The 15,991-nt window shown below is 36.7% G+C and overlaps 2 protein-coding genes across 23 annotated transcripts in view; both read left to right on the top strand.

Moving 5' to 3' along the window:
• The window catches only part of LOC124220530 (zinc finger protein 3 homolog), a 56,363-nt gene that overhangs the window by 1,215 nt on the left and 39,157 nt on the right, over nucleotides 1–15,991 (top strand). For 15 of the 22 annotated variants that reach the window (XR_006883614.2, XM_069136582.1, XM_069136585.1 and 12 more), the window contains exons 3-4: nucleotides 258–612; nucleotides 796–979. Coding sequence is in view for 18 of the 22 variants with exons in the window: in XM_069136582.1 (XP_068992683.1) it covers nucleotides 258–612; nucleotides 796–979 (539 nt within the window). In the remaining 4 variants the exon portion in view is untranslated. The other 7 variants (XR_006883613.2, XM_069136576.1, XR_011177300.1 and 4 more) reach the window with 6 other exon arrangements.
• Nucleotides 13,134–15,735, top strand: LOC138191057 (zinc finger protein 846-like). The gene has a single exon (XM_069136597.1). It carries the CDS (start codon nucleotides 14,039–14,041, stop codon nucleotides 15,302–15,304), a length of 1,266 nt encoding a protein of 421 aa, XP_068992698.1. The 5' UTR covers nucleotides 13,134–14,038; the 3' UTR covers nucleotides 15,305–15,735.

The following is a 15,991-nucleotide window of genomic DNA, read 5'->3' as shown; positions in this document are numbered from 1 at the left end:
AGAGGTGTTAGATCAACATGTATGTAGAGAGATCGTGACACTGCTACTGAGAACGTTCTTTTAAATACAAAATAAATTTTATCGAAATATTACAATGTTTCCCAAATAGGTATAGTATCTGCGATCTGTTTACAAACCCAATCAAAAGCTTGTGTAGGCATTTAGTTTCACATTCAAATCTAATTAACCCTAGTTAATCATTGTTGGTTATCCATAATACATAGTTTTAACAGTATGATTATGACTTTTGTTCGCAGAGTACAATGAAACAAGAAGAAAACAGTTCCAGCGGATTGGGAGGCACAGCAATACAGGTGACTGGAGTTCAACCTGGCATTGGTATAGGAGTTATAGACAACATGGGACTAGGCATGCCGCTAATTATTCCCAGCTCAACACAGCAGCAATTAACTGCTGTGCCAATGGATACAAGCACTGGACCCATCCAACCTATCCAACCTATCCAACAGGCTGTACCTGGTCCAAGTAGTCAACCTGGACATGAACAGATTGCCGAGTCCCAAACTAATGCAACAACGCATCAACAGGACGAGGAAGAGGAAACTAGCGATGATGAAGAAAACTCTGACGATGATTGCGATGGTGATGATGGTACACGAAGAAATTCATTTAGTTTGCTTAATAGTTTCAAAATTCCTAGAATAAGCTCAATGTTTTTTGAACTTCTTTCTAATCTTAATAACGTACGTTGTATTCAACTGACAAGTATGGTGTTCTGATTTAATTATTGATTTCGAGTCTGTGTTTAATTTGAACATTTTGATTTTAATACAGGTCTACCTGTCAAGGAAGAAAGCGAGGAAGATCCTAGTAATAGTAGAACGATTGAACCTACGACGTTTGTAAATGTATCCCTGGCTTGCGACGAAGCGGGTCCGTCCGGCTTGCAGCAGCAAAAAATCGTGGAAATGCCAGAAATGGCTATGCCCCAGACAACCGACGGTGATCCCAAGTCTGGGTGAGTTTTCCTTTTTTTTCTTCACTGCCCTTGCCATTGAGAGCCAAAGGTGTTTCGTTGTGAAATCCACACACATGCGCAAACACTCACTCTTCTAAGTAATGAGGTTGTTTATTTTTCTGAATGGGATTCTGATGGGATATGTATTGGAAACTTTTTTTTAATCATCTTTTCAAACCGAATAGGTTTTTCTTTTGTACTTTCCATGGTTCGTGTTAATGTAAAATTGCGATCAAACAACCTAGATGGGTACTCTGGAGAGTTAGTCACCTTTTAATTGTTAAGGTGCACAGGGCACGAAATGAATTGTGTCCACCTACACACCTCACAACCATCTTTGGCTCAGGCCTTTAGCAATTTGTTCAGTTGGAAAATACTCAGTTGAGAAAAAAAAAAAAGATTATGATTATAGCAATGCTTTGTACTTTTTTTTTTTATGTGTCGAGTCTGAATTGTGTGCTACAAAATTAATATTCAGGCAATTAATAAATTGGAACTACAAATTGCTAGATGCTTTTTATTATAACATATATGATGTATGCGTAGTATAAGAGCATGTTTTTGTATGCTTATATGAAAGGAAATCTGTTGCTATACAGCATAAATAATGTAAACCACAGATTGTTGGTCAAAATTTATTTTTGATCGGGTATGAGAATATTTCAAATTTATGTAAGTTGATGCTGTATATGTGAATATGCATATTCTTTCATAAGGGTATACTCAGTTCCCTTTTTGTTATTTTTCTTTCGATGTTGAAATTCTTGTTTTATGGACAGAGAAATTTCATGTCTAATCCATAGAGAATTTCGATTCTGCCAGCATTGTATCCAATTGTAAATGCTCTCTACTCGATTATTCTTAAAATTTTTGTCTGTCCACAAAACAATCTTATATACGTGTTGTCGATATAACATTACCACGCTTATGTAAGGCACTCAATGCCGCACATGACCAAATTTGGTCGAGACACTGTTTTCTAAATGATGAGCTTTGCCGTGAAAATTAATATAGATGCGATACAGTCGTACCTCGATAGCATTGCGAAGAATATCCCACATGTAGGTGTTGCGATTTAGATCAACGAAATTTGATTTATTTTTTGCATACACAATTGATAAATATTCCCTATTTTTATGGAGTTCTCGTGTGTCTCTCCTGGTATATCGTGTGTGTTGGAAGTGTGTTGAAAATTTTCAAAGAAGAACGATAGCTGAATTTTCTCTGAAAATCTGAGACAGCTCATACTGAAAATTGAAGAAAGAAGAAGGTATTCAAGATATCTACACAACATTGATAATTGTGTCATCAGCAATTACCAAAAATTTTTGACGGATCTTGGATGCAGACAGACGTATCATGTCAACATTTAGAAAAAGGCGAGTATGTTTTTTATTCATTTTAGAAGTCCTGTGCCTTTCCTTTTCATCAATGGTTGCTACATTTCACATATTATGTTACTTATATCTCGATCTTGTACAGTCTGAGGGTTATGAAAATCATGTTTATTATGTTTAAATAATATAGCTTGTGCCATGTCGTGTGCATGTGCATTGTTGCTGCATAATTGCGCAACTTCTTTACGCTATCGTCATACACCTACCGTTTTTACACAATGGAAAATGCGATAATCCGTGACATTTTGTGAATCTTGATCGAGCTTACACTATTAACCATTAGATACTATAACATTTCGTGACATATTTTTAAAAACTCTTGGAAACGTGCATAAATAATGAAGTGATTGGTGTGGTTGCAAAAATCATATTCGGGAGTTGAGTGATGAAATATGCACGAAGAATTCATCCTTTAATTTGGTGTACCGTATAAGAAGAAGATGTTAGACGTGCTTCAGTTACTGCAGAGATGTGCTGATAGTATTCGAAGGTGAGAAAAACATGATAACTTGAATTATCAATTTATAGTATTCTTATATTTATATTTTCTTGATCTTGACTAAGGTTTCATTTTTACTGGTGGTACCATCGATATGCATCCTATTCCTGCAATTTACCTCCTATTCCTGCAATTGACTAATTGTTAAATTGTAACTAAGTTTTTTTCCTTCCGTAAAACGTCACGTGTGTTGTTGCTAAATTGAAGAAATAAGAAGAAATGAATTTTCAACGTAGTGCTTACGTGTATCAGAGAGAATTTAGTTTTCGATGGCCAAGCATCAATACGTATTTGATTGAGGTGAATGTGGTGATGCTAAATTGACACTGCTGTGTTCACGACAGGTACTAGACAGGCGTTTGTAGTTAATGCTTGGTAGTGATTTCCAATGTCTGATGAAACAGGGTAAAATGTGGAAGATAAGAATTTGCGATGGAAGGCAATGAAAGTTTGAATACGGAGATGAATATTGAAATGTTCAAGCTGTTAAATTTATAATGGCGCTGGATACTCGAGAGTCTCTCTGAGCCGAGCCATTGAGATAGTGTACGGCAACGCAATGCACTCGCACAACCACATAACACATCACACAAGCATCTCACTCGCCTGCTCGTGTTGATGTCAGAATTAGCAGCAGTATCGCGGCCATTGTTCTTGAGTTTATCCTTTCAGGGAAGACGAGGTATTCGGGGGTTTGTCAGGGATGCTGCGACAAATACTATCACCCTCATCCCCCGAGTGCGGTGAAGCAGCCATCGCATCGATATCGATTAATGACCAGCTATGTTATCGTGGTAATTACACTGCTCTTGCCGTTGTACCCACTACGTTAGACACGGTACGCAGTGACTATCCACAGTCGTCGACTTTTGAACGTAATCATATGTTGTCCTCGTCTTTGCCAGCTACTTCGTACGCTTGCCCCACATGTGGGAAGGAATTTATTACCCGTTTCAAATTAAATTATCATACGAGGACTCACATGGAGCGTAAATTTGGATGCATCGTGTGTGGAAAGACCTTTACGACTCAGCATCATTTAAAAATGCACGAGGCAATGCATTCGGACGTAAAACCGTTTACTTGTCAATTATGTCCTGCCACGTTTCGATATCAAAAACTTTTAGATCGTCATACTAAAATGCATGATACGGATACTGCTAGACCTTACTCGTGCTCTCTTTGTCTAATGCGTTTCGACACAAGGAACAATTACAACCACCACGCTAAATCTCACAAATCAATGTCGCGAACCGACACTATGGATAGTGTAAGACTAGGGGATATGAACTTGGCTGAGGTCTCTTCTATTGCTACCTCCACAAATGCGCTATCCTCGTCAGCTTCGTTCCCTTGTGAAGTGTGTTCCCAGGAATTCCCATCTCTTGATTCCTTGACTACGCACAAGCTGGTACATCGCTCACGTCCATTAATTTGTGATGTTTGTGGCAAGGGATTCACCCATCGCAAGTATTACGTTGTTCATCAACGTATACATACCGGTGAAAGACCCTACCTGTGTGCAATGTGTGGTAAATCATTTACTCAGGCTTCGACACTTACCGTTCATAGACGGTATCACACTGGCGAGCGACCCTACACTTGTACACAGTGTGGTAAAGGATTCGTTACCCGTACAATTATGCTCAATCATATGAAAAAACACTAGGCAGTCTCAACTGATTTTTCCGTATTAGATTTATTAGATTAAATTTGTAAATTTGTCTCATATTTTGCGTATTTTGCTGAACCTAACTGTAATACATACTTGAGACAATCGGATACTAATTGGTTCGTTTTTGCATATCTGTTGTTAGTATCACATTGAATAATTATTCAGAAATTAGTACAGTTTATTCATAGTTCATATATGGGTTGAAATATTTTTGTTGCTTTGAACTGTAATTCTCATATTTGCATTATGAATTTTCACATTTCATTTAGTCATTTACCTATTGATTAATTTTACACAAAATTTATAAATTTTAGTGAAGCAATACTATTCCACAATTATAGTTTGAACTTATCACATTTCACTGATCAATATTTGTTGTTATTTACTTCTTGTAGGTTGAATAATAAACATTACTACATTCAGAAGTATTTCATTAATATAACCATATATTACATTAATCTATCCGTGTATGAACTCCTGTATTTATTGTTTCACATTTAGGTTGATGTTAAGCATTTCACCGAACTTGTGGTTTCTACAAGGCAAAGCTGAAACAAATAAACGAAGACTAATCAATGGTCACTGCTTGTATAGATTAGCCCTTGTTGCATTAAAAATCGAATCGAACAGCATAGTGTAGCGTCTGATGACTATTGCATCCAGTGACCTCCAGTTCACAATGGTATAACAAGTATGGTAAGTTAACTTTGGTGTGTGCGACGAAATAACGACGATGAAGATCCACAATTTTTACTGGGTCTCTCTTGGAACCATCATTGTTATCAATATAGAATTTCAAGGGACTGTGTAGTTCAAGTTTTTGGTGTGACTGATCGCAAGACAAATCAGGCAATGGGCCCTGTTCTGGAATTAACCTACACAAAAATGGTCTGTCTTGTAATCGCATCAAGATTTTCAGTACCTAGTGATCATACTGTAAATGGGCACGACACAGAGGTGGAGGACAATTGAAGCATGAGTGGATTTCAATCCTTGGTCACACACAGTTTGGTGCGATGAAGGAATTAAGCTTAAATTCAAAGGGTTGTATCGTGAGCAGAATGTATTATTTGGCTCATCTGATTCTACATGCAAGGTGTGTCGTAAAATAATTTAATGTTCATTATTTTGTTTTCTTTTACATCGAAAATTAATGAATATTTATTTGTGTCTGAAGCTGGAAGTGGATAAATGAATATGACTTCTCATACCTTAACTAAACGAATTTTTGATTTGAAATAGTGTGAATAAGAATCGTGTATACGTGTTTGCTGTTTAATTTTGAGCACATAAGTACGACTGCCTATTTTCATGTTTTCGTATATCATTCTACAGGGACTCTCCATAACTTCCTGTGCTGGAGGGTCTATAATGCCCAGTTTCCTAGCTTTGCTATAAATTATAACGTTGAAGAGCATCGACATGAGTTAATTGAGAATGCTTCTCGCATTGCGATTCCCATTACCCGCGTCATGGCTGTTAGTAGTGAAATACATCTACACGTATTAATGCGTGTGACCAAAAGCCAATTGTAATGACAAGTCTGCATGCAAGAAGTTATGGGAAGTCCACTGTCGTACTACCACTATTACTACTACTAATAATGATGATAACATATATAAAGTTGAACATACCTAAGAAACGAATTCTTTCTACATGGATGGTGACATTCTGTGAATGTGCAGAACATTAATGTCATTGAGTTGACGACAATCTGATTTCCATTGTAGCAGGTGCTATTGCCGCGCGTCTATAGTCTAGATATTATTTTTATACTCTCACCACAGTATTAAGCTGAATAGTTGAATTTCCAGGTAAGCTGGCCGAGTCTCACGTCATTCATGCCCTGTGTCTCTTATTTGCAGATATTTTGTTACAAAGAGCAGCTTGCCTGGTAGCGTGGTGATGTCGCAGGACTGTAGCGGTACCGAAATTACCGGGGATCATGAAATATCCTTGCACGATCGTTTGAATGTGGAGAACACCGTAAGGCTATATCTGTGCACATTGTGCGGGGAAAGTTTCGCCTCGACACAAGCGCTTAGCATGCATCTCGAGGTGCACGATGAAAAATATCCTTATGCTTGTGACGAGTGCGGACGAAGTTTTAAGACCACTTCTGTACTGAGGAAACATCAGCTGATCCACAATGGCGAGAAAACAAACGTTTGTGAAACATGTGGATATTCGAGTCTTCATCGTTCTAATCTTATTAATCATCAACGACGACATCACTTTGACTACAAGTATCGTTGTGACGTGTGTGGCATGGGGTTTTACACGAAGAGTAATTATCAGGAACATCAAACTATACATAGCAGAGAAAAACCGTTCCAATGTCAGATATGTCAAGCTTCGTTCAGGTATCGACAAGGGCTGAGGCTTCACGCTAAGCTTCACCAGCCTGACTATGTTCCTCCTCAGAAAAAACATCACTGCGAGCTATGCAATAAACGATTCTCTCGCAAACAGGTCCTCCTTGTTCATATGAAGACTCACAGCACCGGTGCAGTACAGAGCGAGTTTGTATGCCATATATGCGGTAAGGCTGTATCGAGTAAAACATACCTTACTGTGCATGTAAGAAAACATACGGGGGAAAAGCCCCATGTATGCGATTTGTGCAACAAGGGTTTTATATCACAAAATTATTTGAGCGTCCATAGGCGAACTCACACCGGCGAGCGCCCTCACGAGTGTACCCATTGCGGTAAACGGTTTACGCAAAGAACAACCCTTGTTGTCCACCTTAGGGGTCACACAGGGGATCGTCCCTATCCTTGCAATATCTGCCAAAAGTCGTTTGCCTCAAAGACAATGCTCAATTCCCATCTTAAAACTCATGCTAAACAGAATGCACGTGCCCAGCAAGAGCAGCAGAGAACCGATTCATCCGACAATATTATGATGCACAATTGAACAGGATTGTCATATTTATACGTCTGCATCGACTCGTAAGATATAGCTATACTAATTCGGTGTAGGATATTTTAGTTTTCAGTAACAATCGAGCTTTGTTTTAATCATTTTTTTTTTTAGTTTTAACATTTATTGCGTGCCCCTCATAGATGCATCGTTATCAACTTAGTTCACGTATATTATCAATTTTTTACTTAATTTTTTTTTATTAGCGTCAAATATTCTTGGTCTGAAGAAAGTGGATACTGAATATTCTATATGGGACCAATGTGAAATATACTTTTGTTATGTCTATTGCTCGAGTAGTTCCGTACTGGAAGTAATGCGTTAACTTTAACTACAGATTATCTCTACAAGTGTTCCTTATCACTTATAAATTCAGTCCATGCTTATAACTGCAGTACTGTCAGTCGATACTCACTGCTTCGAGAGAAGAAAAGATATATGCAATTATTGTAGCTCCGATTAACTTTTTCTCTACTCTGACGTTTTTTTTTATTCAGCTTTCATTACACCCTTGCCAGAGGAGCGATCATGGAAACCATATGTCCGGCTTATATTCTTTCCATTATATCATAGTGAGAGCGAGGGGGATGCACGGGTGCTGGATTATAATTGAATACAATTGGAACTTTCGGATTGGTGTGACTTTAACTGGTGATGTTTGGTCTACTATTCTCTCTCAGTAAGTCTACTCCTATCTCAATAGGTGCTAGAACAATAATTTTATATTTGGCACGTTAATGCCACTCTATGTGTTGCTCTCATATTTATACCCATTAGAGTTTGGATATAGCATTTAATTAACATTTTTTACATACATCTTTTTTTTTAGACGCGGGGGGGGCTCTTAAATTGAATTGGGCAATGCCATCTTCGCTAATAATTTTTTTTCGTATCTGTAACTCTACAATTATGAGACATCAAATTATGTAATTAAAGATGAAAAAAAATTAATTGAGTGGGTGATCGGTGACGTAAAGTGTTGATATATCGTTGCTGTTGGGTTATTGTAAGCCTGGACATTAAATTGTACTGTAAATGGCAGGTATTTACTACAGTAATTTTTATTCGCAATTAGCAAGCTCGTTATGTGATTGTATGGTATCTGAAATACAATTTTCTGATACGATGTAGGTTTTGTGTTCAACGAAAAATTTTCGATATTTCAAATCACGTGGAAATGGTACTGAATTTTAAAAGCAAAAACTTGCGATTCACTCTGATTTAAGTACTGTCCAAAGTAGCAGCTTTCCTTTTCCTATATGTTCTCAGATATTCTCATTTTGTTTGATATAGCAATTTATTGTCTTGTTGAATCATGTTAGAAATCATTTCTTCGTAAGTTCTATGTATACTCAAATATATATTTCGTTTCATTAAGATGATTGATTATTTTTCACTGTTTTTTAGATTATGTTATACTCATAGCTTAATCAGCTAAAAATAAATTTAAGTGCATATTTTGATCACTACGATAGAAAACTCTGCGAATATCATTAACCACGACACATGGGATCGTGCTGAAACTAATTTTCCCTTCAATTATTGGCTCGCCGTAAAAAGTAACTGCATCTTTTTTTTTAACTTCATATCAAAGGAAAGGATATGCTTACAAGAGTTTCCACACTAAAATGTGTCTTAAGTACAATATTAGGCATGTTCGATTATGGTTTTCGATCTAGCTCTGGGCAGCTTCGGAGTGCCCTCGAGTTTAGACCAATCACAATCGTTGCATGTTAAGAAAGTGCCTCATGATAATCCTTTGTCAATAAGCTCAAAAGGCATAATCGAACTAGCCTGTTTGTTAATAGTATGTATCAAATATCATATGAATATGTATTGGCATTGGTCAAATAAAACATAGTGATTTTACTTGTAAAATATTATTAATGTATTTCTTAAACGTTATTTACCTTGCCATAATTTATAGCTATCGACAAAATTGACAAATTTTGTATTTATTTAGACATGTAGATAATATTTACTGAAGTAGGTCACACGAAGCAAAATTAAATATTTTTTCTTGAGATGTAGACTTAGTTAGTTAATTGTCAGAACACGTATCTTCTAAAATTTATCTTACTTTCAATCAACAAATTTCAATTAAATCCTACTTGCCTTACCATCCTCCACCCATTGTTGCTTATCACTTTGAATGCTCTGCCTCAAGGTATATTTCCTGCACATATAATAGATGCAGTTTACAAATGATAACCATTTTTAACAGATGTGTAATATTAGAAAGTCAGCCAGGAAGTAGGGAAGCCATTGATGGCAAATAACCAAAAATAATAATTGCGGTTGCAGCCAAGAATCTATACATACATTTTGCGTTTCCTGTTTATCGATATTGCACAATATTATTCATATTTGATTTTGTTTCCTGTTACTGATTCAGAAGGAAACTTATACGAGGGTTTCACATTGAGAGCTCGTTTGTCATTCTCTACAGTGTAGTTGAATATTTTATATTTACAGATACGGCACTGATGTGAAGCTCCCCTTTGTCGGCAAAGAAAATGAATCTGCTTCTTGCATCAGACTTTGCCTCGAAGAGAGTAATGTAGGACCAACCAGGGATTCGTCTGTGCGGCAATCTCAACCCTTGCGCGTTCAGGACCTCTTGTTTACCCCTCTTGTAAAAGAAGAAGTCACCGTTAGTGGAAGTCAAGTATTGTCAATCAACGCCCTCATTGGTCATATACAAGTAACGAAGAGGTGCGATATTTGCAATAAAATTTTCATTAATGAGCAATACTTGGCACAACACAAATTAGTGCATGCAAACGGCGGTCGTGGCAGCCTTCTTGATTTGTACCAGTGCAAAGAGTGCAAAAAAATATTCAAAACTAAGAAGGACTGCAATATTCATCTCAGCAAAACACACTCCTCTAAACACCTCTGCAATCGTTGCCCCAAGATGTTTCGAACAGCGGCTGGCCGTGAAGTGCACCTAAATTCGGAACACAAGAAACCTAAGTCTAAGCCTGTGCGCAAGTGTACGGAATGTAATTTCACTTCTTCTGAGTTGGCCAAGTTTCGAGCGCATCGGAAGGTACACTATGAGAATCGGGATTTTTATTGCGAGTACTGTGACTTCAAAACGAAGAACAACAAGAGTCTGCGCACACATGTACGGCTACACACAAATGAATATAGTCTCCGGTGTGACATTTGTTCGAAGGGTTTTCTGTCTCAGAAGGTACTAGATAGACACAGAATAACGCACACTGGTGAACGCCCGTTTACTTGCCAAGTTTGTAACTCTACATATGCCGACAGAAGAAGCTTGCAGCTTCATTCTACGTCCCATGACCCTCAGGGACGTGAAAAAAAATATCATTGTGAAGTCTGTGGTTACTCAAGTTTTTGGAAGGGAGCCGTTAGAGTTCACATGAAAGTTCACACTGGGGTAAAGGTCATATGCCATATCTGCGGCCAAGCTGTTAGCAGCAATCACTATCTCAGTATTCATATGAGAATTCATACTGGGGAAAAGCCATATGAGTGTGATATATGCCACAAAGGCTTCAGGCAGCTGAAAAATTTACTCGTCCATTGCCGTACTCATACAGGTGAAAAACCATATGAATGCAAATATTGTCGAAAATCGTTTTCTCAAAAGACTTCGCTGAAGAACCATAAATGTAAGCCTCTAGTTTAGATTTCATTTTCTGATTCACAATCAAATTTACACCAGAACCAAGGATTGACGTGTATGAACATATCTTCATTTTTCTAATCAATTTGATTACAATTATATTTTATGTGGATTAACTCATGGTAGATGTATCTTCAAATATACAATTGTATCAAGAAAGAGTCAAATAAATTGAGTAAAATTGAACAGACAGCAAGATTGCTGTATCGGTGCAACCTGATAAGTTTTATAATGACAGTGGTCCATTTGTTTATTTATTTATTTTTTTCATCATATTTTTTCTAGCAGATCCCATGCTTGCAAAACCACATGTGTATACTTTTTTACTAAAAGATGAAAATAAAAAAAAAAAAAGAGGACAAATCGAGAAAACTTTGAAGTTGTTGTAGAACTGTGTTATGCTCTTGCAGCAATAATAATGATTGACAGTTGTGCACTTTTCTGTAGTTTTTCTTCGATGTGTTCAATCCCAAAACATACGAATTACTTGCCAGTAACGAGGCTATTTCGAATTGATTTATGATGCGCAGCAGAAAACAATCCCACCTGCCAATAATTATATCGATGCAATACACGCATCCAATTATGTGTCATCCACCAAAGACCATAATATCACAATTTTCGGAATTATAAAACTAATAGTTCGTCCAGCTGCAAAGCGTGCACAGGCATTTATGTTTAAACATTTATGAAATGTTGACATGAAAATAATTACATATTTTGCATATGCAATTTAGGTGGCATGTCTGAAGCAATTGTGCAATTTCGGAGAAGCTGATAGTGCATACTACTTCTATGCATAACTATCGAGAGAAGAAACACATCTATGAGATTCATATACTTGAAGTGCATATCTAGATACATTTCAGTCATAATGACAGCTACTACCTTGTTAAATAGTCGATGTTGAGCGAGGCCTCCCTCTGAAAAACGATTTGTAAAAGATGGAGTTAAATTGCACACCCAAAGTGCTAATACATGTTCAAACCATATGATCCAACTTTACCACAGACACCGAATTATCACAAGCAAATTAGGAGAAAAAACTGAGAGATTCTCATTAACTTGGTATTAGTTTGCTCGTGAGTAATTCAATAAGGACACTTGATTTACAAAAACCAAACATTACACAGATTTGATTCTCACGACTTGCCTTATCCAACTATAAATTACCATCATTTTATGAATCAACTTCTGTCATGGTAAAGGAAATGTTATGGTATATGTACATAAATTATAATAGAAAGGACATTTATTCTGTGCAAACAGTAATGCGATTCTAATACTGTCGTCAACATGCATCCATCTGAATATTTTTTTTTTTTTTTCTTACAGAACAATGGATCTGCAGATAACCAAGCTAACAGACTTTCCGGTAGTCAGAAGTATGAGATTAGTAAAAAAGAGCTTTATCTAACTACAACTGTACTACTTCTTGTACTTCAATCATCAAAAGTGTCTCCCAGATCCCAAAGTTAAGAGACGCTTTCTCACTTGAAATTACTAGATTATCAAGAACGAAAATTTTGTCCAGCTACCACTTGACAGACGATACCCAGGCTGGCAAATATATTTCTCAAAGAATGAGAACGGAAGGTCCTCTGTCGATGAAAGGTCGGCAAAAATGAAAACTTTATCTAACAACTCTGTTATTACTAGTATACAGGGAAGCGGATCTATCTCATAAAGGTTGAAGGTCAAAAATCCTTTTTCACTTATGTGTACAAAATTGGCGAAGAGAAATACATCTAGTTACAAGTTAGTTGACATTGACCAGGAAATCACATCTAATTCCCAGAAAACAAAGGTGAAGGTTAAAGATCCCCTGGCGATTGAAGATATAAAATTGACAAAACGAAAAACTCTATCCAGCAATGTTACAGCATCTGTCAAGAATACCAAACGTATTTCACAGAGGATTAAGGCGAAAAACCTCCTGAAAATCAAAGATACGACATCGACAAGAAAGACGATTTTATCTGATAAAAACGCATCTTCAGTTTGAGAACCAAAATATATATCGCAGAAGATAAATGTTCCGACGATTAAAAGTACGAGATTTTCAATCACGAAATTCTCATCCTGCAGCAACATCGTTGTTAATGCCATCAAAACCGAACCTGATTGGCCAACAATAAACTGTTTGGAAATTGAAGATACAAGATTGATAAATACAAAACCTCGGTCCAGCAACATTACAACCTGTACACAGGAAATAGATCTTATTCCACTGAAAGTAGATCATTCGAATATAAGATTTAAAAAAAGGTAAACTTCAATCAGCAATGAGATTACTATTGCGCAAAAAAGTGGATCGGTTTCTCAGGCAGTAAACCCTGTAGGGATTCAAGATGTAACATTGGTTAAAACAGAAACATTTAGTAAGGATGCAATTACTCCAGCCAAAGAAAGTAGGCGTATTTTGCATTTTACCAGTCATGCGGTAAAAATGCCAACACGCTCTTGTTTGAAAAGGTTGAAGGAAACTATTCTTACGAAAAGACAGGCTCATAATATATCTAAGACTAATCTGACCATCTCAGAGCGTGTAATTTGCCAAATATGTCACAAAGTTTTTAAGAGGAAACAATACTTGAAGAAACATATGCTGCTGCATGAGCCACATTTGAAAATAAAAGAAATTGAATTGGGGGCAGGTAAAATTTCATCTATCTACGGCACTACTGCTTGTACCCCAGAAGTCACACTAATCTCGCATGGTGATGATCTTAAGTGACATTTCGCACAGGTCTCATGTAGGAGTACACGAAAGAAAAAGTATGTTGAATATAAACAGAAGTCTGACCCGATTTTATCAGAGCCGTTAAACTACCAGGCATCTCCAAGAATACCGTTGAAAGCAGACACGCTACACGAAAGGAGAGACAATCCGGAAATTGAAGATATGAGATTGGATGAGAACGAAACTTCGTCCAGCACTCATGCTCCTGATTATTCTCGGGAATACGAAATTCCTTTGTATGGTGATATCTCAGAACTTGTCAAATGTGACAAGTGTGAGAAAATATTTAAAAAGAAAAGTTATTTGAGGGCACATCTATTGAAAATCCATGAGAAAAAAGATCGTCGGAAAGTTGCAAACGCAAAATTGGCAGAAAATGACACTTTGTTAAGTAATGTTATTACCTGTGCTCAGGATATCAAGTGCGTTTCACGACAAAAGAATCATTCAACGAGTGAAGATACAACAAGCTTGACAGAAATGCCACCTTCATGTAACAAGAACAATCTTGCATGTGGTCCAAAATCCTTATGTATTCCGCAGAAGGTAAACAATGCGGAAGTTGAAGTTACAGCAATAGAGGAAACTATATCAAGCAACAAACTCACTGCTTGTGCAGACAAACCGCAACCTTCTTCACGTAGTCTTGATTTAGATAAACTATCAAGCTTGGATAAGAACAACTATGTGATCAGTATATTGCCAAAAAGTCAGGCTGAAAATCGATCAAAGACTGATTCGAATGTCTCTTATTGTCTAAGCTGCCCCATGTGTTGCAAAACATTTAAGAAGTCTAAGCGCTTGAAGTTGCATGTGAAGTTGCATAGTGCAATACACATTTGTCACATGTGTGGGCATAAGTCAAAGTCACTGTACTATTTAAAAGTGCATCTCAGAAGACATAATAAGGAGTTCACGGAGATCTGTAAAATATATAACAAGGGATTTTATGGTAAGTCGCCACTTAGGCTCCACATGACTACTCATGCGGACAGAAGGTCTTGTGTTTGCAAAGTTTGTAACAAATCATTTCACAATCAATTATACCTCAATAGTCACATAAGGACACAACATTCGTCAGAAAGGAGGCGGAAGTTCACCTCCGAAATTTGCAATTTTCAAACATTTTACAAACACAGTTATAAACAACACTTGTCATCTCACACTGGAGCGGCACATATACAGTGCAAGGTGTGTGGGAAGCTTATCCGTGAACATTATATGAAAATTCACATACGTATACACACTAACGAAAAACCAGAAGTCTGCAAATATTGCAGCAAAGCTTTCCGCTCTCGACCATATTTGGTGCAGCACCAAAAAACTCACACTTACGGACGATTCGAGTGTGCAGATTGCAACAAGAACTTCAATCTGCGACGAAAGCTTTCAACTCATCTCAAACTCGTGCACAAGGCTGGGAAATAATCATGATATGCATGGAATATGTAAGAATGCATTTAGTAACGTTACTGTAACGATACGTGTTTAGGAAAAATCGTTACTTCGCATCTTCAGGAATGTGTAAAGTTTGGTAAACTATGGTAAATAAAATATATTCATATTTTGCAAAATCAACTCCTTGAAAGTCATTCTAAAATTGTGCAATAATGATTTTTTCCCTGATATTTCGTTACGTCATCGTTACTAACTTCTGCCTTATTCGAATACGTCATTTAACCCGTCCGCTTACACATTCACGTACATCTACGTACATTAAATTTCCTAGGTAGTTAACATAAAATTGAAACTGAAAGACAGAATCCTATGATTATTTTAAGAGTTGTTCGAGTCAAAAAGTCTCTTGGTAGGTGGCCATTGTGTTTTTTTTATACTCAACAAAAATATAGAAATATCCAACGAAAAAAGAGTAAACACAAATATCAATAACTCATTCTAAATTCATTACATCGTGTTAAGTTTTATTTATTGTATAAATTATCAATCATTCCTTAGAATTTATTTGAATACTAAACGAGTGAGCTAAGCTGATGCGATGCATTTATGTTATATTTATTGGTTTTTCAATTTTATTATTACCTTTTTACTTATTCCTTGCAACAATATTGGGTATTACATTATTGCATTACACGATATTTATTTTTATAGTCTATT

This window comes from Neodiprion pinetum, chromosome 5 (genome assembly GCF_021155775.2).
Source record: "Neodiprion pinetum isolate iyNeoPine1 chromosome 5, iyNeoPine1.2, whole genome shotgun sequence".
In the NCBI taxonomy this organism is placed as follows: Eukaryota; Metazoa; Arthropoda; class Insecta; order Hymenoptera; family Diprionidae; genus Neodiprion; species Neodiprion pinetum.
This window is presented reverse-complemented; position numbering and strand designations above follow the sequence as displayed.